At 36.3% G+C, this 26,348-nt stretch overlaps 6 protein-coding genes across 8 annotated transcripts; 4 read left to right on the forward strand and 2 right to left on the reverse strand.

Annotated features, from left to right (window-relative positions):
* The first annotated feature begins 18 nt into the window (after positions 1-18).
* LOC120261572 (protein trichome birefringence-like 36) lies at positions 19-2,069 on the forward strand. The gene is made up of 5 exons (XM_039269509.1): positions 19-628; positions 712-883; positions 979-1,160; positions 1,243-1,401; positions 1,638-2,069. Exons 1-5 carry the CDS (start codon positions 258-260, stop codon positions 1,942-1,944), a joined length of 1,191 nt encoding a protein of 396 aa, XP_039125443.1. The 5' UTR covers positions 19-257; the 3' UTR covers positions 1,945-2,069.
* Positions 1,630-2,779, reverse strand: LOC120261575 (germin-like protein 2-4). Its single transcript, XM_039269514.1, has 2 exons — positions 2,209-2,779; positions 1,630-1,846 (listed from the first exon to the last, which is right to left on the reverse strand). The coding sequence occupies exons 1-2, from the start codon at positions 2,744-2,746 to the stop codon at positions 1,815-1,817; spliced, it is 570 nt and encodes a 189-aa protein (XP_039125448.1). The 5' UTR covers positions 2,747-2,779; the 3' UTR covers positions 1,630-1,814.
* A 1,986-nt stretch (positions 2,780-4,765) lies between these two features.
* Positions 4,766-8,323, forward strand: LOC120261576 (protein ABSCISIC ACID-INSENSITIVE 5-like). The gene is given in 7 exon segments (XM_039269515.1): positions 4,766-4,833; positions 5,024-5,072; positions 6,446-7,255; positions 7,257-7,507; positions 7,649-7,720; positions 7,827-7,856; positions 7,949-8,323. Coding segments are annotated over 5 exon segments (1,221 nt in total). The 5' UTR covers positions 4,766-4,833; positions 5,024-5,072; positions 6,446-6,474; the 3' UTR covers positions 8,036-8,323.
* A 189-nt stretch (positions 8,324-8,512) lies between these two features.
* Positions 8,513-12,496, reverse strand: LOC120261574 (ACT domain-containing protein ACR12). Of its 2 annotated transcripts, none has more exons than XM_039269513.1 (10): positions 12,237-12,496; positions 11,750-11,804; positions 11,227-11,337; positions 10,680-10,774; positions 10,034-10,112; positions 9,895-9,954; positions 9,483-9,538; positions 9,172-9,277; positions 9,018-9,086; positions 8,513-8,786 (listed from the first exon to the last, which is right to left on the reverse strand). In XM_039269513.1, the coding sequence occupies exons 1-10, from the start codon at positions 12,455-12,457 to the stop codon at positions 8,724-8,726; spliced, it is 915 nt and encodes a 304-aa protein (XP_039125447.1). In that variant the 5' UTR covers positions 12,458-12,496; the 3' UTR covers positions 8,513-8,723. The 2 variants fall into 2 exon arrangements, with proteins under 2 accessions (XP_039125447.1, XP_039125445.1); XM_039269511.1 differs by having other exon boundaries at positions 11,227-11,349.
* Positions 12,497-16,383: 3,887 nt separating this feature from the next.
* LOC120260948 lies at positions 16,384-20,585 on the forward strand. 2 transcript variants are annotated; one of them, XM_039268543.1, is made up of 6 exons: positions 16,384-17,514; positions 18,232-18,533; positions 18,874-19,053; positions 19,151-19,309; positions 19,408-19,587; positions 19,814-20,585. In XM_039268543.1, the coding sequence occupies exons 2-6, from the start codon at positions 18,469-18,471 to the stop codon at positions 20,565-20,567; spliced, it is 1,338 nt and encodes a 445-aa protein (XP_039124477.1). In that variant the 5' UTR covers positions 16,384-17,514; positions 18,232-18,468; the 3' UTR covers positions 20,568-20,585. The 2 variants fall into 2 exon arrangements, with proteins under 2 accessions (XP_039124477.1, XP_039124478.1); XM_039268544.1 differs by lacking the exon at positions 19,151-19,309.
* On the forward strand, positions 20,575-24,841 carry LOC120260947. The gene is made up of 11 exons (XM_039268542.1): positions 20,575-20,831; positions 20,920-20,972; positions 21,114-21,176; positions 21,255-21,343; positions 21,946-22,060; positions 22,245-22,582; positions 22,919-22,993; positions 23,406-23,476; positions 23,558-23,615; positions 24,023-24,230; positions 24,371-24,841. The coding sequence occupies exons 2-11, from the start codon at positions 20,939-20,941 to the stop codon at positions 24,676-24,678; spliced, it is 1,359 nt and encodes a 452-aa protein (XP_039124476.1). The 5' UTR covers positions 20,575-20,831; positions 20,920-20,938; the 3' UTR covers positions 24,679-24,841.
* Positions 24,842-26,348: the final 1,507 nt, after the last annotated feature.

The following is a 26,348-nucleotide window of genomic DNA, read 5'->3' on the forward strand; positions in this document are numbered from 1 at the left end:
CCTTTGACAAAATGCTCTGTTATACACATATTTATATTTATATATGTAAAAGATCTAAAATAAAAATGGGAAACATGATACTGCTCGTGGCCAACAAAATCAAGAACAATTCCAGACATCTTAATGTTTCAATGCACGAAGAAAAAGCTCTAAATGTCCATCTTTCACCATAACTTTTGGAACTTGATTGGCCACCCAATTCATAAGATGTTAACATATGTATATATATAAAGCAAACCTGGCTGCATGTGTAGGCCATGCTTCTCAGTGTTGTGTTCCAAATGGGTAGAAAGCCTGCAACTGCAAGCAAACCATCTCACTCTCTGTTTTTACTCTTCTTCATTACCATCTTTCCTGTACTTTTAGCTAGTTTAGACATGGGAAGAATTGATCAGCATTGGTTAGAAGAGAAAGAAGATGAAGTTGATGAGGTTCAGAGCCATCAATCTTCTCCTAAAGACTGTGACTGTGACTTTTCCATTGGTGAATGGGTGTATGATAAATCTTACCCTCTCTATGATGCAACTTGCCCTTATCTTAGTACTCAGGTAAGTTGCAGAAGAAATGGCCGGCCTGATTTGGACTATGAGAAATGGCGATGGAGGCCACAGCACTGTTGGATTCCCAGGTAAAATAAAAAAAATAAATAATAATTGAGTTTGTTTACATAGTATAATGTGACCAAAGTGTGGTTGGTGATGTTTTATATAGGTTCAATGCATTGGACTTTCTTGAAAAGATTAGGAAGAAGAGGGTTATGCTTGTTGGAGATTCCATAATGAGGAATCAATGGGAATCACTGGTTTGCTTGGTAGAATCAGTTATACCAGCTGAGAGTAAGATGCTTTCTAGCCATGGTCCAACTATGGCTTTTCATGCCATGGTAAAAACTATATTCTTTTTCTTACTATTTAGTATATATATTCAATGTGAAATTTTTTAGTTCATCTTGTAATATATATATATATATATATACAGGATTATCAAGCATCAATAGAGTTTTCATGGGCACCATTGTTGGTGGAACTGAAAGAAGATGAGGGAAATAAGAAAGTAGTGCATCTTGATGCTATTGAAGAGAATGCAAAGTATTGGCGTGGAGTAGATGTGCTTGTATTTGATTCTGCTCACTGGTGGACTCATACTGGCAAATGGAGAACGTAATTAAGTCTTTTTTTTTTTTTTAATCTATATTACATAGTTATTTTATATTATAAAATTTTTATAAACATGATTAATTAGGTGGGATTTCTACATGGAAGGAGAGAGAATATTCAAGGATTTGAACCCAATGGTCGCCTATGAGAAAGGTCTCACTACATGGGCTAAATGGGTTGACCTTAACTTAGATCCCAGAACAACTCGTGTCATTTTCAGAAGTGTCTCCCCTCGCCACAACAGGTGTGTATATATATATATATATATATATATATAGAATTTACATCCTTGACGTTTAATTATCAGCCATTGGATCATTGATAAACAGTATTACCTGTTGGATCAAGATTCAACGGCTGATAATGGATATTTATAAATTTTTTATCTACAAAGAAGGGTAATCATATATATATACATATTAATATTAACATTTATTTAATTATTATATACTAAATGAAATGTGGAAAATAATGAAACAGGGAAAATGGATGGCAGTGTTATAAACAAAGGGAACCATTAGTGTACTCAGGCTACACGCCACATGTACCTGGGCAGCTTGTGGTGCTAAGGGAAGTAATCAAGAAGATGAAGTTTCCTTGTCACCTTCAAGACATCACAAGCATGTCAGCTCTGAGAAGGGATGGTCATCCTTCTGTTTATACAAGTGCTCCTACTACTGCTCCTGTTCCTGAGTTGAAGGCACATCAACAATCAGATTGCAGCCATTGGTGCTTGCCTGGTGTTCCTGACACTTGGAATGAATTGTTATATGCTCTTCTTATCTAGTTTTTATATCATCTTTTCCAAGTTTCCAACCATATATATATATATTGTATTATTATCTTCCAGTGAATGAAAGGGCTTTTATGTTCTAAATTATGCTAATAAACTCAGACAAATAGAAACCAATACAAACAATAACAACACCACTTTCTTGAAACTCTAATTAACTAGGACTCAATCTTCTCTTTAACTTAAGAAGCTCCTTCTCACTTAACCCAAAAGCCCTCTCTAATAATTCAACTTTTATCTCAGACCCAAAAATCGTACCTGGAATTTTGACTAGCCCGGGGTTTTCACTATTAAAACTCCCAAATATAGTGGCTACTGAATCTCCACCGTTCATCTGAAAATGAACCATTCCCCTTGGAAACACCATCACCTCCCCTTTCTCAACAACCTTCGCGTAAACCCGACCGGTCGAGTCAACGAACCCAGAATAAACCGAACCCTCGACCACCAAGGCTGTCTCAGTGGCTCGGGGGTGGTAGTGGGGTGGGTTCACCCCGCCCGGTTCGAAATCGGCTCGGGCGAACGACATGCCCAGCGTGTTCAACGCTGGGAACTGAACCGGGTTCACGGCCACCCCTGCAAAACCGGTGGATGAAGAGAAGTTGCCTCGGGATTGGATCCCAGAGAACACGAAGTCGTCGGCTGTGACGTTGGATGGGCTCTTGCATGGGATGGATCTGAGCCGGTTCAGTTGAACCGGGGTGGCTTCGGGAACGCAGAAGTCTTGAACCGGGTCCGGGTCCGCCGGCGTGAAAGGGAGAAAACCGAGGAGGAGAATAGCAAAGATGGTTATCATTTTTCCGATCAATGAAGCGCTGATGATGTGTGAACAGTGCATAAAACATATCATGGTATTAGTCCAAATTACCAAAAAGTCCTTCCAGTGTAGTGGTTTGGTAGTGGAGAACCTGCTCGTCATTATTTATTTCGTGGGGGTGGTGGTGTAATTTTAAATTAGTCCTTTTAACTTTTGGCACGCTTGATTGAGAGATAAAGGTTGAGTAATGGTGGGGTTGGTTTCCTACTAAAGTTCAAGTGCCTTTGTTTTTTTTTTTTTCTTTGAAGCATATATCAAGATTTTTGTTTTTTATTTTCTATTTTTTAAGGCATGGTTTGCGGCAAGGCATCATCTCTTTGTCCTTTAGCTTGCGAAGAACATGCAGCCACCGAAACCACCGCCTTGTCACGTGTAGCAAGGGAAATGGATCCATCTCGAGTAACCTTCATATATATATATATGTTTAATCAAGTGAATAAATCACATGTCATGTACATTCTACTATAAATTAATTATTCGATTTATACATAATTATTCAACAAACATAAAAACCTAGACTGTAACAACTAATGACATTTTTTAACATAATATTCAAAATCTCCGTAAAACATATTGCTGCTAGTATAACACACAAATATATATATATATATAAAACAATAAATTGAACTGACATTCTATTTAATTTTTTTTCATTATAATAAATTTTTAACAATAGTGATAATATTAACATTTTTTAAAGTGCCTAATTTATCTATTTTTTCTAAAAAAACATACATTATATAGTACATGTTATGTTAAATTTTAATTTATAATATTAACTTTTAAATACATAAATTCATTAACTAGTTAAATAATTACTTTCTCTGCTATTATACATAATTCCCAGATTTTTAAACAACAGTTATCTAAAAATTCAATATTTTTTTTATTTTGTATGATGTATAACTTCACCATTTTATCACCCCAAAACTGATATATATTATATTTTTCAAATGGAGGTCTCACTTTAGGTGAGAGTTTCTTATTTTCTCCCTTCAGGTGAGAGTTTCTTGTTTTCTCCCTTCTTATAATTGTTTTATTTTTTGTGTTTTTATTTTTATAAAATTATGATATATATATTCATTTAACTAATATATATATATATATATATATATATATATATATTATTCCTAGTTTAATCGCTCGCTTTTGGAATAAACCTGTGATGGAAGAATTAAACTGCGAAATATACAGAGCTGATAATCATTTTAATAATTAAAGTTCAAAATGAGGTTGGTTTCACAAAAACAAGCAAAAGAAAAGAAAAGAAAAACACTAACAAACAAAAGAGCTGAAATCTGAAACTCAGCCCCTTCAGCCAAAGATTTCAGCGAAAAGCAAAAGGCTTCTTCACGTGAAGAGATACACCTACCCTCGCCCAGCGAACACGACACCACCATTCCTCGTCTGCCACGTGTCACCTCGTTCTTCCCCGTCACCCTCTCTCTCATCAAGACACACATTGACCAAAAAACCCTTTGTTGTGATCCGAAGAATGAGGGTGTTTCAGTCATTTACTCATTGCATTCAGATAAGATAACGTTCATCATCGCCCGTGCGACCAGTACCGCTGACGCAAACTCGAATACCGACAGAAGCTACCGAAAAGACCTTCACTACCCCGGCGCGAATGAACCGCAGCCAGTGCTCAGGGGGGGGCACAATCGTCAAACAAAGAAGAACAGAGCACGTGCGCTGAGCATGCGACCGCCCCCGAGAGAAGTCCCTCCGCGCGGGCACGCGTCCTACACGTGTCACGTTAGCAAGCGTCTTGGTTCGCATCGCGGATTTCAAACCATTATTCAAATTTATTGAAACAGGAACGAGAGAGAGATGGCCGTTCAGTCCGGCCGTGGGCCCCATCTCGCCCCACAGATAACGATAGCACTAGTGGACCCCACAGAGAGGGACGGCGTTAATGGTTTTTTGAAAATCGTGAACGAGAGATATCACTATATAAGTACCCATGCCTCTATAGACCACCAGCGTTAGCTCCACCGCGTGCGAGAGCTTCACCGCCACCGCCTCCGCCTCCAAGCTCTCCCTCCTCTCTCCTGCGTCTTTGGGTGAGATCCCTTGAAACCCTTCTGATTGCTGCTTCTGATTCCATTTACATTGATCTCTTCATTGTTTTCTTGATCACTTTCTTGGATAATTATGTTATCTAATTAGGGTTTGCATTTTTTTTAGTTTTTTTTGGATATGAATTGTGGAATGTGTGTTCTTTTTTTTGAGATCTAGATGTTGTGATTGCAGTCTCGACGGTGTTGTTTGTGGGATTCTCTTCTTGGAGCTTCAAAATCAGGTATTATATTTGTGTCTAAATTTGGTCATTCTGGTTGTTTTTCATTAGATGGTGTTGATGATCTTCATGTTTTGGTTTGGATCTTTTATTTTTCATTTTTTGGGACAAGATCTTTGATTTCTCTCGGATTGAGTGAAGTTTGAATGGCTAGTGAGTGAACTTGATAGAGTAATAGTGTCTGTCTTGATGCTTTGAACTTTAACTAGAAGAGGTAATAAAGCATCTTTTGTTAGCGTTGTTTGCAAGTTTTTCCACTTTTAGGAACTTTGATACGGACATCCATGCCGTACTTCTTATTGTTTCACGCGACATGGACCCCCATCACCCATGCATCAATCACATGCTAATTTGATTGACAAATTTTGGTTTTTTATTTTTATTTTTATTTTTATTTTTATTTTTATTTTAGTGTGGTTACATAGGGAAGGGCAAGAGCCTTTAGGGCTTTAGAGATCAACATATATCGCTATCTTGTAAAAGGCCCATCTGATCATGAAGAAGCTATTGATGATGAAAAAAATTGTATTTTAAGTAGATATTATCCGTGTGATTTATACTATATATTTAGTGTTAGATCATGACTCCCAATGTATGTGTGCTTTTGCTTTTATTCTTTTTAAAGTCATTATATTGGCCTCCAACTCAGCTACCCTTTATGCGATAATTTCTCTTTGACGACTCGTTTCGTAACTTCCTATCAAGGATCAACCTCCGGTATCTACGTCTCTGTCTTAACTTTGAATGCATTGTATTTTGTCTTATCTTTTTTTTTTATTATTAATCTTTTCAAAAGAAAGTTGGTTTTTATTGGTGTATGAACAACTTTAACAAGTGCTGAACCAGTAAATGTATTGTTTTGTGGGGTGCTTTTAAGCCAAAGATAACTCATTCGTTGAGACAGTATTGTTTCTCCACGTGTTTTGCGGGCAGTGAAGGAAAAAAAAAACTGTGTTACAGTTGGTATGGAAATTTGACCATTGCATGGAGATTAAATTTGTGCACATGTTTCGAGATGATCTCTGTAACTAGGCTTTAAATCCAAATATTGAAGGATCTTCATAATTTATAAAGTGCGCCGTGCGCCTGCTTTGTTGGTTGGGGTCTCCAATTGAGCCCACCCAAAAATGTAGTACTTTTCGCAACTATTGAATTGACTATAGCACTACAAGAATACTTGCCCACTTTTTTTTTTGGATTGATGATGTTAGGATGAAGTGTAAAATTGTTTGGGCATATCCAAAGTCTGCGAGTTATCTTTTTCTCTCCTTTTCTAAATTGGATTAGTTGATTCTAGAACTTACTTGTGGACCTTTGGTTTGGTTTTCAAGTGAAAAATTAGAAACTCAAGGGTGTTTCATCTGTATGTTATGTAGATACATCTAGTGTTGAGCATAAAATTGCAATGACGTCCTCATCAGATAGCAGGAAGATAGGGTCAGAAGAAAGTAGACAGGAGCAAGTCAGGTTGAAGCGTGAGAAGCACCAACTAGATGGGAGAGACGAGGAAGTGGAGTTGTCTTTCCCACTAGTCCGGCAATCCTCCATCTATTCACTCACTCTGGACGAGATCCAGAACGCAGTCTGTGAGCCAGGAAAGTCATTCGGCTCCATGAACATGGACGAGCTCCTTGCAAACATTTGGAGTGTGGAAGAGGGTCAAAGCAATCCTACCTCCTTCCCTCCCGCCACGTCTGCCCCTTCCTCAGCTGGTGCTGGTGCTGGTGCTGGTGGACTCCAACGCCAGGGCTCTCTCACTATCCCTGCACCTCTATCTCGCAAGACTGTTGACGAGGTTTGGTCTGAAATTCATCGTGGGCAACAGCAACAGCAACAGCAACAACAACAGCAGCAGAAGCAGCAAGCATTTGGCAATCTTAACCATCCTACACCTGCAAATCCTCCTCGGCAACCAACATTTGGGGAGATGACTCTTGAAGACTTCTTGATAAAAGCTGGGGTTGTACGTGAAGGGTATAATGAGCCATCTCCACAGACACCAACACCGGCATCCACGCCGATGCCGACGCCAACGCCACCACCTTATGGGTTGCCGAGTTTCCAAATGGGAGTGTCTGAAGGGCCTGGTTATAGTCATGTCATGGGAGTAGGACTCGGGTCTGCTGCTACGTCCAACAGGGATATATGGTTCTGGATATGCAGGAATGACAAACGGGAGAAGAGGAGGTGGTGGTGTAGAGATGTACTATGGAGGTTGTAACAGTGGGTACAGTGGTGGGATCGGTTCTCCATCGAGTCCGGTGTCATCGGACGGGATGGGAGCGGGGCAGGTTGAAAATGTGGTGAGAATGGAAGCGGGTGGGAAGGGAGGTAGGAAGAGGGCGGCTGATGGGGCCGTAGAGAAGGTTGTGGAGAGACGACAGCGACGTATGATCAAGAATCGGGAGTCTGCCGCTAGGTCTCGGGCTAGGAAACAGGTACGTGCTTTTCTTTGACTCTGTTCCTTTCTCTGTCAGAGTCACAGTCACAGTCACATTCCACCCAGACTCATCCCCTGGGATGCTCATGTATTTACACAAAAATGTTGTGTTGTCACCATGTTGATTACTCACTATTAGGCCTACACCGTTGAACTTGAGGCGGAGCTCAACCAGCTTAAAGAAGAGAATGCGCGGCTGAGAGAAGAGGAGGTAAGTTTGACAAAGAGATGAATGAACAATTTGTTGATGTGTTTATTGGTATTTTAATCTTTTTATTGCATTTTTTTGGGGGGTCTTGACATGTTATTAACTGCAGCGACAGGTGATGGAGTTAAGGAAGCAACTGGTATTATTCCATGCTCCTTTACTTGTTTTTCCTTATTATTGGTTTTGTTGTGAATTCTAATCCCCTCTCCCTGGGCCCACTATTTTTCTCAGCTTATTCAGACCATGGCTGACCAATCACGGAGCACTGCACACAAACCGGTTCCGACGCTGCGTCAGTGTAAGAGTTGCTACTGGTAGTGTGACCTAGAGTGTTGGTGGTGGTGATTTGGCCCCTTTCTCTGTTGATCTAAAGAGCCAACAGGCGTTTAATAACCATGGGTTAATTTGAATGCCATACTTTTTTTTTTTGAGGGAATCATGGCAGTATAAACTAGAAAAGCTGTGTGACCAGTAGCCAGCATGTAATGTAATGAGAGGTTTCTTCCTATGTTTTCAGGCTTTCACCTTTGTTTTTGAGGTTTGTATGAATAGGTGGTGTTGTAAGAGGGAACTCATAAAATAAATTGATGTTAATTTTACTTCTCATATCACTTCATCAACTTCGTGACACTCAACCACTGAACCATACCACCGCTCATCAGGACTCATGTTGATATACTTTAACCACCAGAAAAGCTAGCACGTGACGAAATTTGGCGTGGCCAACTATTCATCAGCCCCCTTGATAATGTGAAGCTTCAGTTCTTCAATGCCAGAACAACAATACAACGTACATTTGAAACTTGAAAACCCAATGAATTTAATCCGGGTCAGGCAGTACTCAAATTGAGGATGTGTTACTTTATGCACAAATTCAGGTCCAAGATAACATGAAGCATGAGTATCATCAGCCGGCAACAGGAATTGCACATGGCTCTACCACAAAAGGTTCAACTTTGGTTCACCTGTGAAGGGGAATGAACTGCTTCAGCGTCATTGTTTGTCATCAGTAGCTGTCATCCTCAGTTTGAGGCTTGCGGAAGTGGTACCTGAGACAGTTTATCAGCACCTGCATGAATTTGCATAGTGAGTTAACCAGCTGATCTTAACTGCATAATAATCGTCTTAAAATTGACAATCACTCATTAGATAACTTCAAAAATTTTGAACAGAAGCTTGTAAACTTTATACCAGAGTCAGATGGTTATGTAAATTCACCAAAGTCTTTAAATTATAAACATTGGATGGGACAGAGCCAGAAGCATCTAGAGAAAGTAATTGACAAGAGAGGAAACGGTACCTTGGCTACGCTATCAGACAGTGCGGCACCACTGTAACTCACATGGAACTTGTCTTTGGCCACCAACCCCTATCACACGCACATATAATGATATTAAGCAAGTGATTATGCAGAATGACAGAACAATCATAGGAATAGAAATAATTAAACAGACTTCAGTGATGATCTCCGCTGATTCTACGTTGATGTTGATGTCAGACAAGATCATAATGATTTCCAGCAACAGTCCAGGCCGGTCAGTTGTTTCAATGTAAAGCAAGCTGGGGAGGATGTAAATGTATTAGTCGGCACAGAAGTTTTTATTTCAGAAAAGAAGGAAATCAATCACCATAAATACCCCCAATATTATTATTTTTATGTAGAATTTCTACCATAGTCATCTTGCAACTTCAGTGACAAACAATGTTTGACAGACAGGAACTCAAATCAAAATCAAAAGAAATGTGCGCTTGAAATGTAATAAACCTTCTTTTTGGTCCATCATCTTGAACAAGAATTTGTGTTGGAATGTCCACATAAAGCTGACAAACATGAAATCAAACCAGGATTATTGTTCAGTAAGGCATAAATTCCAATATATTAATCGGAAGCACATAATGGGATCAACACAAGCTATTCAGTGGAAAGTATAGCAAGATTTACACTCTCGCTAGACTTCCTAATCACATCACTAAGAAAATAAAACAAGTTATATATTAGAATAAAAGTAGGAAAGAGAAACCAGATTGAGAAATGACAAAAGTAAAATCCCATATTCATCATAAAATTCTCTGCTGAAGATTAAAATTAACACAGGAAACTTCACTTAGAACATTAAGTGAATATAAAAATAAAATTAAAAAAAAAAAAAAACACTTCATCATCACAACTACATTACCTTCTTCTCAGGAGGTTTTATTCCAAAGGCTTCACCCAATGCAAGCCTTTGACTAGATTCCTTCAGAAAAGATGGATATTGTGTCACTTGTAAAAATAAATCAATAAGAAATATCAGACATGTCAAAGTTTAGACATACTGGATGATATTTCAATAGGTTGTTGATTATAGTAAGTCTGATTTTCTCTAGCATGTCAGGATCCTCAACTTTGCGTCCCCTGGTATTAGGATCAGCCACAATTAATGCAAGTCTATCATGATCCCATTTTTTTTAAACAAATTAATAATACAACGATGTTGCATATAAACCATAAATTTGCAAATGAAGTAACCAGGCCTATACATATTCAAGGTCAAGATGGCTCGATAGACTAAACATATGCCAACCCTATACTCCAAAATACAAAGCTATCTTGCAATCTGATACTAAAGCCATCTCGATTTAAGACAAAACAATGCCCCAACCAGGCAGATGAGGCACCTGCTGACCCTATTTAACAAGGAAGCAAGCATACCACCTTTTCAGATATAACACAATGGTTGGCAAGTTAATCTTGTGTCAGAGACATGATAAAATCAATCTGTCTGTGCTGCACATACATTCTTTGCTAGTCATCTAGAAACTAGCAGGAGTTTGTAGCAGCATGTACAGTAAACAATAACTGCATATATTTACAAACACAGCTAGTGTGACACCTAGTTTTTCTTTCCTTATTGGCAAAAATACCGATTTATCCAAGAAATAGCTAATACACATTCAAATAATTAAGGATAAGATAACTCACGATCTGGTAATGAAGAACTCTGTTTGCTTCACAGAATCACCTGTAATTACAGTGCCCTTAGTGACATCAAGGCCCAGACCCTTGAGTGCTTTCATCTGTAGAGATATAGGGCAAAGCCATCATGATCTGGTGTAGTAATGAATAGCAATTATTATAGGGAACAAAAAACTTGGCAACCTAAGCAAAGGGTCATAAAGATTTCTGAAAATAGCAACTATTCCTATATAATCACTGCCACTAGGGCTCTTTAAGCAATAGCATGCAATATTGAACTCTCAAAAAAAGTAGCCTCTCAAATACATCTATGATTTGCAAGATAGAACCGCCAGAGAAAGATTGACTTGCTAAAAGAACCTGAAAATAAAGCTCTATACACAAGCAGGTGCATAAGAACACCACCCAGCATACTAACAATTGTGAACAACAATCTCAGAAAACAGTAGAGCTGCAGATAAACAGCCACAATTGACACAGGGACAGTCACACAGAGCACTAATTATAGATTAGATCATTCTTCATTAATGACAAAAACAATAACTTAACTCACCGTGTCCAAGAGTGCCCCAAGACGATCCCCAAAACTAAGCTTCACAACAGTTGCATCAGGAGTTGAATCTTGATCTATTGTTACTTTTGGCATAGGAACCAAATTATCATCCTGGTCATGTGACTTGCAAGAAAAGGTTAGTCAAACAGATTATACAGTGACCCCTAGTGGATGTCTTAAGAAAATTAGAATCAAAGCCATGAACATAGAAACTAGTGCATGTAGAAAGATGACTATCCAGCAAAATTGATATCCTACTTGTATGTTGGTGAACTGAATTCCACAACTTTCGAAAAAGAAAAGCAAAGAATTAAACCATGCTCAACATGAAAATAAAGGAAACAAGAAATAAGTTCATCTGATAGCTCAGATCACTTCCATGCATGGTGAGCAAGGTTTTGTTTCATATAAGGGCCTGATCCTCATCCTCCAAATCTCCATGGACTAACACACATCCGTAAGCATAATAGTGCTCTCCAATTTAACAGTCACAAACAAAGAACACATAAGGATTGTTGCATACTGTTTCAGAAGATGTTGAATGATCTGTTGAGTTGATAGAAGTCCAGAAAGCTCTCCTGCAATCCAAATTCATACACAGCACTTAAAATCCAAACAAGCTCTATAAACGGTACTCCATCAAATAAAGAATAACAAATCAGATCAAGATATAATAGCTCAATAACAAGATAATACAAAATGAATAACAATAAATGAACAAGAAGCCAAGAACACATAAATTGTTCATAAAACCTAAACAAAGACGCTTGAATCAATCATCAAACGATCAAATCACAGTCCAAGAACTCAAAGTCAAACCCTCTAATAACAATCAATCATGCATAATTCCATCAAAACAACCTCAAGAACGACCAAAATCAAAGTCGAAAGGATCAAGAACAATCATCAGAGCAGCATTCACATCCGACACAAGCCACATGACTCTAATCGCTAAATCAGAGCACAGAGAATAATACAAAGGATCAAAATGCCAAGAAAATCGAGAATACCAAACAAGGGATCGTCCAGAGGCCAACGGAGCTAACCCATGGATCTCTCCGCCAAAACCCAAGGTAGGAGCAACAGATCGGTTGCCGAACAGCGCGAGAGTGGGGATCGCGAGCTGGGAAGACGAGCGATGGAGGAGAAACCCTAGGTTCGGAGGAGGGTTCGAAAGGCGGAGAGCGACGAGGGTGGAAGAGGAAAGAGTGTGAAGGTTGGTGAAGGCCATTGTCGGAGAGCGAGAGAAGAATACAAGCGATGGAATCGTAATGAGAGCGAAGCCGTGGGAACGCGACCCTTTTTATTGGTGGGAAGAGGCGTCTGACTCGCTGGATGACCCGATCCGGACCTGACCCAAATCAACCGGTTTGGATTACTTGGGTCCTGATTTGGTCCAACTAGTCACCCAAATTGATGATGGACTGATAATAATAATAATAATAATAATAATAATAATAATAATAATAATAATAATAATCTTGTTAAATTCTCTAGTATTGTATATGCAACTAATAATACATCTTCAATATAAATATAAATTTTTATGAATATATTATAATTATATAAAAATAATAATATAAAAATAAAGAGAAAGAGCATATACCGAACACTCTGAGTTATACCTCACCTCTAGTTCTATCATCTTCTTCTTAATCTATTTTCTATTTTTCATTTACAACGAATGAGAGGGTTATTTATAGACATTCAAGAGTTGAACGGACAATTATGATTAATTACATCCAACAGTTCAAAACATATTAATATGTGGAATAGTAATAATATTGGTTGATGCTAAAGTGCGTGTGCGACTATTAAGTATGATACTTGTTATAGTAAAATATGCCTTTTGTTACAATAATATCGTTTACTATAATACTGGTATTTACTACAGTGTCATTTGCTATTTATTTCTATATTATTCATAGCATCTAGTGTTTTACTTTATAAAAGACATATAACATGCTTATATTTGATAGACGCTAAATTTTATTATATCTTATTAATTTTAGAACAATAATATTTAATGTGCACTTCTTGATTATATGTTCATTTTTGCTTCATAATCTCTTTATTTCCATTGCAAAATTTCATACATTCTTTTATCCATCCATCTAAGTTAACTTTTTAATACATTATTACCCCACCATTTTGAAGTACAAATCATTTTGAGAAGTTTTTTTTTTCAAAATTATTGATTTTTAATAATACTAAAATAATATTTATTTATTTATAATTTTATTTTTTAAAATTTTTAGTACAAATGAAAAGAGTTATATCCATAACAACAATATATATATATATATATATTACTATCCATTTTACTGTATATGTGTCTTTCACTATATATATAATTGTTACATTCATCAAAATATTTATATATAATATAATCTATTAGTTAAGTTAGCATTTTTACTATCCACATGCGACTCAAGTCTCAGTAGCTATATTATATGATTTGTGACGATTCACTGTAAATAAATATAAAACACAAAAAAAAAAGTTAAATTATATATAAAATTCTCCAAAGTTCCTCCAACTATATCTTAGGGAATCCGAAAACTTAAGAGCCCAAGATATCACAAAAGATTTAGTAATATAGATTAATTTTAATTTTTTAAAATAATTAATTGAGAAATAATAATTAACATACTTAAAATAAGAAATATCTTTAATAAGACATTTTTTTAGAAAGCAATTAATGTTATGTTCACTTCTTAATTGTGCATTCAATTTGATTTATAAATTTTGTTTTAATTTAAAATTTTTCAATAAATATTATGAATTAATAGTAAATATATTTTCTCATTTATATATTTATTTAGTTAACTTAACCATGGTTCACAAACGCAGACTCCACCTTTGGTTACCCAACATTCATGAACATCCATTATACAATCAATGTCATCATGTCCTATTGAATGTCACTTGAAATCTGTTGAGAATGCACTGACACATTTTTTTTATATGTATTTTTTAAAAAAAATTGGAACTTTCCTTTTATGGATGGTTACATGTATATGGACAGGGGTGGTCAAGATATTTCAAGGGTATTTATTTATTTAAATTTATTTTAAATTTATTATAAAACCATTGTATTTATTGCTAATAATATCTCATTTTTAATTATCTTTAAAAAATTGTCTATAAATCGCCAAAAGGGGCGTAGTGAATTTTCATTTTTTTTTTCCTGAAAGTCTAGTTCTTGTGAAACATCTGTTATAAGAGGAGATTGACGAAGACAACAACACGACTTGAAGTTTAACCCTGCTATCATGGGGTCTTTTATTTTCATTTAGGTGTTTTTCTTCTTATCATCTTTTATCGATTATTTTTATGATATACATGGTTTTTTTTTTTATCTTTGTAATTTTTATTTATTCTGTTTGCGATCATGGTCTGCGATCGATCTACTAATAACTACATGATGAAGGAGGAAAAATCTCATCTTTTTGAAGAATCACACAATAGAAAATGTATCTTTTGTAAGAAATTGATAAAGACGATAAATTAAGTTGAAGCATCTATATCATTATAGAAGCAACTCCTATTTTTGCCTGTCAGTTGTTTTTCCTTTTATACTCGATTTTGATTTTTTATGTATATATTTACTGTCTTTTTAGTTTTTATCAATTTTATGTTATCAAACATATTATAAAGTTAACTATATTTTTTAAAAATTAATGTTAGTGGTATTCAAATATACAAATGAGAATAATATCAATAGATACACTCGTAGATGAAGAGGATATTACTATATGTGTAAGTGAAAGGGGCGGAGTAAAACTTCAATGTCGTAAAATATTTTAAGTGAGGGGAAAGTGACGAAGGTAAAAATATGACTAGTTTTCAACATTGCCTTTGCATCGCTTTCTATTTTCTCTGCACAATTTTTGTGTTTTACCTTTTCCACTCCATTATTTTTAAATTTATGTGATTTACATTTGGTGATTTATTTTTTTTAGATTTAAATTGCTAAAAGAATTAATATAGATAAATCAATGATTTCTCCAACTTGCAGGGAACAAACGTGAAGCAAACTCTCATTCAATTCAAAGAGTAAAAAAGTGAACACAGGTTGAAGTATTGGCACATCTATTGTTTTTTCTTATATTGTTTATAAAAAAAATTATTATTAATTTAGTCGTGATAAAGTTTTTAAATAAAGTATCTCAAAAGAAATGTATATCTATACACATATTTTTTGTTTCTCTTTTCTTTAATTACTGTGTTTTTAATAGGTTCAAAAGAAGCATAGGGAGAAGAATGGAAGAGAAGATCGACAATAATATGCCCTGGGATGATATAAACGACTTAGATTACAATATATTTGATGTAAGTTCATATTATCCTTTTTTGTGTTCTTCCATAACAATTATTTTCTTAGTGTTCCATGGCTTCATTTTTTTCCGATAAATATATTTCTTATCATGCATTTATTCAATTCAATTCAAAGGTTTTCATGGTTTATATATTTATTTGGTTTTTCAATAGATAAATTACCGATTTTATTAGATAATTTAAAACAAATACAAAAAGAATAACTGATGCACACAATAGAAGTACAGATAGCAACAGAATTATAAAGGAAAGACATAGATTATATGGACAGTCTAAAATTACTAAAAATGATTATCTAATCTAAAAAAAAAGAAATAAATGTGCCAAAACCAGAAAATGATTATTATCCATTTTATATCAACGATGCGGATGATTCACCCAACTTATATCTTAAATCCTCAACCATAATTTAAAAGAGAGTTAAATTATCAACTTTTTTGTATAAGAGTTACCAACACTTATATGGTCGCCATAGGCACCAACAGATAGATTAATCACATGGTCATCCTTTAGGCTATAAACAGAAGAAAGAGTTACATATAATGAGAGTTATCGTAACAAAAAATCATTCTAATAATTTCATATATTTTAATTAAATAGAGTTAGCTTAAATATGGAAATGTTTTTGTCGTAAGTGTTAACACATATCATGCCGTGTCATAAAGACGAGGGAAGTTCAGTTTAAACTTAAACACGGTCTTCGAGACATGTTATTGCCTCGAGATTAGGAATAAAAAAAACATATCTCGAAGCATATGGATGGTCAAAACGAAGCGCTGGTATAAGACGTGCTTTCGCTCCTCTCATTAGCGCACATTCTTCTCTCTAGCTCTCCAATGCCGCTCGTTCGTCGTCGGAGGTCTCCTCCCCGACGACGGCGGCGTTGGCGGCGGCTCGAGGAGTTCAAAATTTCGTCTAATTCTGTCCTTTACCCGCTCCGATCGGAAAATGCATGCTTTCGTGCTTCTCCTTGTATTTGGGGTTTGTTTCCGGAGCCCCAATTCTCTTGATTTCTCTTCCACTGGGGTTGCTTCCACTGTTCCAATTCATCCTCTAGGTTAATCCGATTCAACTTGTAAGGATTCTCGTTGGAGTTCTCATAACAAGGATGTGGTTTTCTGGTTATCGTTTTGTCCTGATTCCGTTTGTTCTGGTTCATTGTCTTGGCTCTTTGTTGCTTCAATGGTTGTTTCTCGTGCTTGGAGTTTGGGGTGCTGATTTAAAATTATGGCTGTTTGGGTGGTGATTTTCATTGTTCTTGAGGTTGTTTGTGTTTATCCAGTGATAAATTTGTGCATTTTGTGGCTGTTCAGTGGCTACATCGATTCTTGTTTGCTTCAGTGGATCTTGGAATTTCCTTTTGTTGCCTCAACTGTCCTGTTCCCTTTTTCTATTCAAGCTAGGATCTTCTGCTGCATTTCTTCGTCTAGAGTGTGCCAAGATGCCATTTTTTTCCTAGTGGAAGTCTATCATCAGCTTTTGCTTGGTTTCTTGTGGAATTAGTGTTTTGTTTTTGCTGAAATTCTCAGTGTCTAGTGAAATGGTGTGAAGCTTGAGAGTTTAGAATGGGGACGGGTTTGAGTAGACACAATGGTTCAACATTTTCCTCTCGTATCCAACTGGGCAGCGGTTCATACCCAGGTGTTCTTTTGGGTCAGTTGGGGAGCTTCGAGAGGGGACAATCAAATGCTGGCATCTGGGCCTAGCACATTGAGAAATTCAGCGTGTTTTTATGGTAGCCTGCCTCTGTCATGGGATTCAGTACTAGATTCATTTTACTCTGAGTGAGCAGGAGTACGCTTGCTCTGGCAAGTTTTAGAAAGATATTTGTTTTACTATGGAAGACCATTCAATCAGGTTTGTTCAGTCCAAGCCTATCCCTCCAAGAACATTGGAGGGACTAAAGGGTTTTAAAGCAAGCTTGCTAGAGTGCTCCAACTGCGCAAGGTACTACTCATTGTTTTTTCTCCTCTTTGAATAAATTTGACGTAGTGAAGCAATTGTTTTTTAATCCGTTCCATTCAAGTAGCTACTTAATTACCTATTGTGGGATAAATTGGAAAACTTTCAGACATCAACCATAGCTACTTATAGAGTGTCAGAAATCACTGCCAGTCATTTAGTCTAGGAAATTAGCTGAAGGTATAGCATATCTGTGATCTGGGATAGAGGCAAACTCTTGAATGATTCCATACTGAAATTGGTTAAGTGCCGGAAATAGCATCAGACAGAAATCTCATTGAGTGGAAAATGTAGTTTGTGTTTGTTGAAGATAGGAGATTGAACTCATCATGACCTGCCAAAATTTCTTGTTCAATGATCATGAAACACAGCTAAAGAAAGTGTTACAGATAAATGTATACACTCATTGGTGGCAGGAATATGGGTTTGTATTTTTAAGCAAGCTGTGATATTGCACACTTTGTCCCAGATACTCAATTGTGCATTTTTCAAAGCTTCATACGACAGTCAGTGTTCTGCATTTCCTACTTTACTTGAGAGAAGGATTTTGTACTCTTTACTTGGTACTATTTCAATTTATAAATATCTTGCTGCCTGCATTCTTATAATGTTGCTTTTGAATCAATATCAACAGAAAAATTAGAATTTTTGTTCTCATGTTTGACCGTGAACACCATTGTGCTTCCTGCTTGTCTAATGTAGGTGGAAGGGGGTGGGACTGTTCCTTTGAGGGAAGTCCTATCATTAGACAATGAAAGACAAAGGCATGTAGAGATTGACAAAACTTTTCATCAGACTTGCAGCAGTGCTCCAATTTCTTCTGCGGGCCAGATTCATGGCCTTCCAGCTGGAGGCGATGTGTGGGATAAAAATTTGGGAGGGAAAATTTCATTTGGCAAGGTGGTAATTAGTACTGCTGATGCTGATCAAGAGCTTAGAATGGCAATTCAACAATATCCTAGTTGTGAACCTCTTTCACAATCATATGAAGGGATTGGTTCCAGGTTCTCCTCTAAATTGCTCCCAAGTTCTGTAAACTGCTTCCTATTTGGATGTCAAGATACATTTTTCTAGTCTTAGTTTAGTAATTACTTGTTACAAGCCACCGCCTTCATATGACGTATTTGATGGAACTGCTCACTTACTGTCCAATGAAATCCTTATCTGTTTTTAACATCACATTTTTTATCCTATGAAGAACATACCTGGTCAGCTTGTTGTGTACATGCTAGGCAGGGCAGAAATCTTGTTTTTGGGCAAGCACTAGATTTGTGGATGTAATTCCTCAAATGATCTGATTTAATTAATATTACTGATTCGTTTACGATTTCCAAATCTTTACAGAGTCGGGCCACTGAATAGAATTGTTGGAAACGACAATGTTGATGCTAATCCCCCATTGAGTAGTCACAGCACAGAGGTCATCTCTAGAAATGATACATATGGTCTCTCTCTTCCTAATGAGAGAATGGATGGCTCTACTGATCTGTTGGAGGACCAAATAATAACAAAGGGAAAACATAGGTAAGTTTACTTGCAGGACATATGTGCTAAAACATCAATAAGTTTTCTTGTGTAATTAGATTTTATTAATTTCAATGGTTGGTTTATGATTTCTAAGACTTTGCGGGGCTGGATTGGATGAAATTGTTGGTAGCAACAAGATGATTGTTAATTCTCTGTTGGGTAGTGACCGCGCACAAATCACACCTAGAAATGATCTGGATGGTATCTCTTTATCAAATGAGAGTAGGGATCACATCAACAGGCTGCAGAAGATGTTAGTAATCACTGGAAAAATTTAGTAAACTTGCTTTGTATGATTGGATAAATTTAATCAATATCATGAGTTGGCTTATGATTTTCAAATTTTTGCAGAGCTGCATCATCAAACATAATCATTGGAAGCGACTCAATGGATGTTAATTCCCTGCAAAGCAGTGGCAGCTTACAAGTTAAACCTCGATTTGATATGGGCGGTATCTCAATTGCAAAGGAGGGAATGGATTCTGCTTCTGGACTGCAGGAAGAGCTAATGAGAACAAAAGGAAAGCATAAGTAAGTCTGCTTGTATGATAAGTGCTATCACGCTTGTGCTAAGTGCTATTACATATTTCTTATTTTGTCATAATTTAGAGTTAATATCTTTGCACGGCTAAGAAGACCAAGTAATTGTTTCTAATGTTTATGCTTGTATGGGGAGAGATTATTTTTCTATAATTATGTGGTCTTTCCCTCTGTCATTTTGTCAATTATAATCTTTTTGTATTGCACTTCTATGCAGCCTAAATATCCAAGAGGAAGTGCGAATGGGAAGCCAGAGCACTTCAATCGAAATAAATACATCTGGAATACCGATGACTGGTGTTCTGTTGAACTCATCTTTTAACTTTCAGCAGCCACCAGAAAACGATGCAGGGGACCAACTAGCTTCCTCAAATGAAGTCCTGGCATTACCTGGGGCTGTTAATCATGAACTTCCCTTGCCTGAATGGTCAGGTTCTTGTCCCATTGCATGCAAGCAACTCTGTTCCTCAAACGAAGTCCAGGCATTGTCTGGCACAATCAACGACATGCATCCCTTACTCACAGGATCGCCTCTATCTCCTATTTCACGGAGCCAATTGCCTTCCTCAAACAAGGCTATAGGATCAGCTTTCTGTCCCACTGCACAGGAACAACTTCCTTCCTCAAATGAAGTTCAGTCCTTGTCTTGGACCGTTAACAATAAGCGCCCTTTGCCTGTGGAATGTGATTCCTATCCTGTTGCTCAATGTATCGTCCACCATCCACTAGAGACGTGCTGTGCAAGGAGGGCAAATGTATTTTCCCCTGGCTTAAGCCTTGATGATTCCAACATCTTGGCAGATGGCTTTCCAGGTGCTGATTCTGGTACAAGATTAGAACCTACTGAATCATCTGGTGGGACTTTACTTTCCTTGGACGTACTTTATAATACCCCACACTTAAAACTACAAGCTGGGGAAATTCCATCTCTAGCTGGATTTCTGAAGAGTGAGGAATCAGGGTGCCGCTGATGGCGAGTGTGACAAATCAGCTGATGATGATGTAGCACATAAAGGGGATCTTAATTCTGTAAATAGAGTGGCAAGTACTGTCTTTCCTGCAAGAAAGAATGTTTCATCCAAGCCTGAAATTGGAGATGGAATTCTGAGACAAACTACGAGTGGAAGATGCTTAAAGAGGTCAAAAGCACATTTGTCATTTGTGAAGGAACTGGACCATGAAGAAACCAGCAGGCCACCCAAAAGTCAGAGGTCCTGTTCGAATAAGAATGAGAGGTCCTCAACCTTCTATATGGCTTTCTTGTTTTAACCTTAATTACTAATAGCCTCTTAATTTTCATTTGAATGTGACTCATTCTTGCAGTAGGATTGGCCATCCTTCCATGATATCGCATTGTAAAGCTTATGGACATTCAGGTCAATATTTAAATAGTCTGTCCCCTAGATTTGAATGATTATTAGAATACGTAGCTTCCTTCTTTGTTATTTCTATGTAAAAGCACTGATAACCATAGTTTTCTTTACTTGTTCAACATCTTATCTGTCATGTCTTTGCAGACAAATCAAATGCTGATAAGCAAGAACTGATAGCAGCTGCCAATGCTGCTCGGAATGCAAGTTGTATGTGTCATACCTAACATACTGGCAATACTTCTGTCATTTTGATTTATTTGATCTTGAACTTATGTCTCTTTGCAGGTGCTGCATGCTCGAGTAATTTCTGGAAGACAGTTGAACCCATTTTCTCTTTTGCTGATCCAAAGGACATAAGCTATGTGATGCAGCAGGCAAATGCATTCTAATTTTTTGATTTCTCTTATTCTTTTTATTTTTTATTTTTTATATTTCACTTGAACTTCTTTTTTTGCTATTGCCTTCTAAACATGTTTAACTCCTTGCTGACTAACCTTCATAGCAAGTAAATTTGGTGAACCGACTTTATTAGACCTTGTCCCGCATGCCTGAAGATGGGCACAAAACAATGGTTACCACAGTATATTTGAAGTTTACTTTGGCTATGTAGCTCTTCCATGTAATTTGGACTCCTTGTTTCTCAGTGTCATTAACCTAGTATGGCTTCTGCCACTACCTCTTGTGCTTATATTCAGGGATAAAAATGTTGTTCCATGTTTTGCACTGTGGTATGATTTATAGTGTGATGCCAGGTCTCTTGTGCACTACATATCATTTTGAATGCCTGGCTAACAAGTGCCTGGCATGTGAGCGAAATGTGCTGTTATGAATATGTGGTGTTTTAATTGGTTTATTGTAGCCTATTTGGTATTAGCAGTATTTTTTTTTTCTTTATGGTTATGTTTGCTATTGTGTGGTCAATCATCTTTAATAGTATCCTGTATAGATATGCTGTATCTGAGCCTCTCCTTTTCAGGATGTGATTGGTTGTGCAGAAATTCCCCTGCCGAAGGGTTCTTTTTCAACAAAATTACAAGGAAGTCGAAGAAACAAGGATGACAACAACAAAGATGTGGATTCTGTTTTTTCAGGCGAGTCATTGTCTACCTAAAAAAGTTTCTAATAGATCAGAAACACAAAGCCTGGTCAGAAGAATATTTCTCTAGTGGAAATCTTCTTTCTGCCTTTATTGTAGGATTGAAAATGTTGGACTATGACAGCAATCAGGGTACACCTTTTATCAGCATTTAAACAGTTTTTCCCCTTATGGTGCAGATACTGCAGAAGATGATCATAAAGAGTCTGATCATAGGAAACCTGTATCAAAGGTGGAAAGTGCCTTTGGTAGTCAGAAGTGTACTGCAGCCATTCACTTTGGAAATCTCAATGCCCAAGATCTTGTGTTTGGTGATGACCTGGTGCATGAAAATATCACTTTAGAACATTCAGATAATGTTCTTTCCCAGAATCTGTCACGAACTAGTTCAGACTGCCTGCAAAACTTGGGTGCTGATTTTTCTGCTGTTTCAAGTGGGTGCTGCAATGAGGGCATGCCTCTGAATGAAAAGGTCTTAATGGAACAGAGCATTATAGATATACACCCAGAGACAAGGGTAGGTTCTTCATAATTAATACCTAGTAAATTTGCATCTCACTAATGTAAATTGAGCGCCAGAGAACCAGGGTACTCACTTGGATAACTAAGATTTCTATTCTATGTCTAATCGTGGTTTAAATTTTATTTGATTTCTCATTTCATTTGTCCTAACCTTCCATGACCTTTGTTTTTAAATACCACTGTGACATTTCGCTTTTTTTCTAAACATATTTCTTACAAAGTTTCAGAAGGAAATTTCTTATGAAAGCTAACTACTATCTCAGTTTCTTATGAAAGCTAACTACTATCTCAGTAAATTACTTATTTCTTTCTCACATTTGTATTGTTCCAGAAGGGGCGATCTGAGGAAGAAGATTCTGAGATAGATATAGATTTAGCAGAACTCAAGTTGAGGCTTTATGAACAGGTTGTTTTTACAAGATCAATTTTCTTTTGTAGTTCTGTGGCTTTATGACCCTATTTGATATAATATTGTCTGTTAAAATCCTTTCATTATCATATTATTTACAGTCTATCACCTTGTCCTCCTGTTTATCCTTTCTCGTTGCATTGTGGATGGAAATTATCATGTTTTTATGATTTGAGAATGCAAGTAATGCTTCAAGTTATACTTATTGTTTGGTTTGGGAACCAAACTGCATTGAGCAGTGTTGAATAGCAAATAGTTTACATTGCACAGAGCTCATTTTGTTTTCCTTGGGAATACATGATAACTTATTTTGTGGGAATATGTTCTACCAGTTGTTATTTTTATAATTAATTTTCATGCTGTGCCTTTCTTTTCCTGTACCAGTGTTGACACTGTACTGGCATTATAGGTGAATTACAGGAGAAGACAGTTGAATAAAATAGAGAAGGCCATGCAAAATGCAAAAGAAATTGAGGACAGGTACCAACTTTTGTGCTTTAGATTGTCCTCTATTTACATGTTCTACCAATGGTGAAATAAATTCTATTGCTTGTTCTGCAGGAACCTTGAACAACTTGCGTTGGATAAACTTGTTGAAATGGCTTACCAAAAACTGATGGTAATTGTTATCAGTGGCTTTATTCAAGATGACAATTATTTATTTATTTTGTGTTTGCGCTGAATTCACAAGTATTTGCATTTGTGTTGTGGCTTTTCAGAAAAAAGAAAAAAAAAAAAAACCCTGCATTTATCTGTTTGTTTTCCTTGTTTGTTTCCTATGGAGTGAAAATGAACATTTATTATCAGACTTTCTATTGCTTCTGCCATGCCAATGCAAACAATCATCTCATCTATTAGTCTCTTAAATTCTTTCTTTGAAGTAATAGTTGTTTGATTTATCATGATAATTATCTTTATAATTGTTTATTTGGCTTTAGTGTGCTTCGGTTGTAAGACTAATTTGAATTGTTGCATCTTGAGGATTAGCTAGTCTGTCATTCTGCAAAACCATATATTTCTTTACAGTGTGGTCGAAGTCATAACATGGGTGCCAGGAATTTGTCTAAGCAGAGCGCAATAACTTTTGCAAAGCGAACTTTGGCGAGATGCAAGGAATACGAGGAGACTGGGAAAAGCTGCTTCAGTGAACCTGCTTTACGTGAGATACTCTTCTCTGCACCTCCACATTGCAGCAATGTCTCACATGTGGCACCCGATAAGGGTCAGGCATCGGGTACGACACTAAGATTGTTCTCTAACATGCTTTTTTAGTTTATGAATATTAGCATGTATAATTTTATCATTCGTTTTCGTAATTCTTTTGCTTGTATGGTCTGTGGCTTATATGCAAGGCTTACCGTGTATTAACGTCAGGTTCTGTGGGAAATGGACTTTCTGATAAGTGTCAAAGAGGTTCTTTGGATCTTTGCCAAAGTTCTGCACATGTTAAATTGCTGTCTGGGAATACTGCACACAATTTATCAAGAAACTCAGAAGATGAATTGTTGCTGGATGCTGCAGATTCAATGGAAATCTTAGATATAGCGGATGGACTTGGTGCGCCGGGTCAGGATATTGGGTCTTGGTTGAATATCGACGAAGACCTACTTGATGATGATGAGGAGCTGGTTGGCTTAGATGTTCCCATGGATGACCTTTCCGATCTAAATGTTATTTTTTGATTAGAAGTTTCAGAATGTTTAGTTCCTATTTTAGAACCAACTAATCATCATGTGTTACCTCAAGCATTGAGCTTGCAACATTGATTTTTTTTTTGTGTGTGTGTGTGTATACCCTTATAAAGTTAAAGTCCAGACTAATGTTTTCTGTTGTTCTTGAACTTCATTTTTACCTTTATAAATTTATAAAGTTAGTTAATTGTCAAGGGATATGAACAGCACAAACCTGCCACTGGTTTGGCCAATTTAAGTTTACATCCTTGAACAGATATAAAATCAGGTTCTGCAGCCAATTGGTAAGGTTTGTTAACTCTTATTCTGAATAATTTTTAGTTACTCATTGTTGACTATATCTTACTGTTAGCCGCCTTTGTTTACTTCAAATTTTTGTTACTTGAAAAGCTTATCCTTAGTTTTTTTTTATAATTTATTTTCAGAAGCCATGGATAAATTTTGAGATTTTCTTTATGTACTTTTGACTTGCATATGTTTAATAGTTCTTACAAATGTCTTCTTCTTATTGGTTAAGTATTCTAAACATTGTTAGAAATCAGGCATGAGTAATGCATGAGTTATCATTTTATTTACTCATTCTAAAGAAAAATATATTCTTGATGGTGTTGAACATATATATATATATATATATATTCTTATTTTTATAGTTTATATTGAGGATTAGTTGAACTTAGCTTTCAATTGCCGGTCAATTGTTCCCACAGGCCATGGAAGAATATAAGCACCAACATCTGCAGACCATTTGGAAAGAATCTCTATTTGTCTCATTCTAGCTTTTTGAAGTACACGGGTGGTGGAATTATCATTCGTTCTCACCTCTTAAAACTAGGGAGCGAGATCAGGAGATATCGAACTCGCGTCTCTCCCAAATAAAGAGACCCAAAATATTACTAGGTCACATGCCTTTTGGTCATTTTAGCACTTTGATTTTCTATGCGCGGACTTGAGTTATTGTATTTGTAATTATTGTTTAATTTATTTTCTTTTGTAGTTTATCTTTTAGTTCACTTTTAAGTATTGAGTATTACTTTTTTTTAACTCTATTAATAAATATTGTTTATGTACTATTTTTTTTAAAAGTAATTTATAATTTTCTTTTCTTGATAAAATTAAAATCTTAAGCCAATAATACATTACTAAGATCTTTTAATTAAACAGTATATAACTTTTGAAAACTAAAATCCTTTTCTAATATTACAACAAGCATTTTCAACTCTTTATTGTATATATAGCTTTTCTAAAATGAGAAAGAGGCCAAGCATTTGTCTTTCAACCCATAAAATTTCTTCAATCAATCAATCAATGAATCAAATGAGTGGATTCAAAAGGGACAAAAGGCACATCCAAAACTCAAACCAAATTGCATGCATTATAATATAGAAAGAGAATACATGGACCCCACCTCTCTTCAATTCTTGGTACTTCTAACACTCATCTTCTTCATCTTCTTAACTTTTCCTTGGCTTCTTCCATTGTTGGGACTCACCATATATTTATTTATTGAAGATTTTGTTGCAGCAAATATATATAAATATATATATACAGATATATGTTCACAGTTCACCCAACTTGTCCTTCTTCCCATGCAGCTAGTGGTGCATGCTATCCTATCCATTAATGCATCAAATAAATAAACAACACATGCATATCATATCCAT

This window comes from Dioscorea cayenensis, chromosome 5 (genome assembly GCF_009730915.1).
Source record: "Dioscorea cayenensis subsp. rotundata cultivar TDr96_F1 chromosome 5, TDr96_F1_v2_PseudoChromosome.rev07_lg8_w22 25.fasta, whole genome shotgun sequence".
NCBI lineage: Eukaryota > Viridiplantae > Streptophyta > Magnoliopsida > Dioscoreales > Dioscoreaceae > Dioscorea > Dioscorea cayenensis.

Bases quoted from the DNA above. Each gene is read 5' to 3' on its own strand.
- LOC120261572 (XM_039269509.1), top strand. From the start codon at position 258: ATGCTTCTCAGTGTTGTGTTCCAAATGGGTAGAAAGCCTGCAACTGCA. The intron at 629-711 runs GTAAAATAAAAA...TGTTTTATATAG, and splicing joins CAGCACTGTTGGATTCCCAG to GTTCAATGCATTGGACTTTC. The intron at 884-978 runs GTAAAAACTATA...ATATATATACAG, and splicing joins CTATGGCTTTTCATGCCATG to GATTATCAAGCATCAATAGA.
- LOC120261575 (XM_039269514.1), bottom strand. From the start codon at position 2,746: ATGATAACCATCTTTGCTATTCTCCTCCTCGGTTTTCTCCCTTTCACG. The intron at 1,847-2,208 runs GTACGATTTTTG...CCTTCAACTCAG, and splicing joins CGGGCTAGTCAAAATTCCAG to GAACAGGAGCAGTAGTAGGA.
- LOC120261574 (XM_039269511.1), bottom strand. From the start codon at position 12,457: ATGGCCTTCACCAACCTTCACACTCTTTCCTCTTCCACCCTCGTCGCT. The intron at 9,539-9,894 runs GTAATGTAGTTG...CATGTTTGTCAG, and splicing joins TAAAACCTCCTGAGAAGAAG to CTTTATGTGGACATTCCAAC. The intron at 8,787-9,017 runs GTACCGTTTCCT...AAATTCATGCAG, and splicing joins TGTCTGATAGCGTAGCCAAG to GTGCTGATAAACTGTCTCAG.
- LOC120260948 (XM_039268543.1), top strand. From the start codon at position 18,469: ATGGCAATTCAACAATATCCTAGTTGTGAACCTCTTTCACAATCATAT. The intron at 18,534-18,873 runs GTTCTCCTCTAA...AAATCTTTACAG, and splicing joins TATGAAGGGATTGGTTCCAG to AGTCGGGCCACTGAATAGAA. The intron at 19,310-19,407 runs GTTAGTAATCAC...AAATTTTTGCAG, and splicing joins ATCAACAGGCTGCAGAAGAT to AGCTGCATCATCAAACATAA.
- LOC120260947 (XM_039268542.1), top strand. From the start codon at position 20,939: ATGATATCGCATTGTAAAGCTTATGGACATTCAG. The intron at 22,583-22,918 runs GTAGGTTCTTCA...GTATTGTTCCAG, and splicing joins ATATACACCCAGAGACAAGG to AAGGGGCGATCTGAGGAAGA. The intron at 22,994-23,405 runs GTTGTTTTTACA...CTGGCATTATAG, and splicing joins AGTTGAGGCTTTATGAACAG to GTGAATTACAGGAGAAGACA.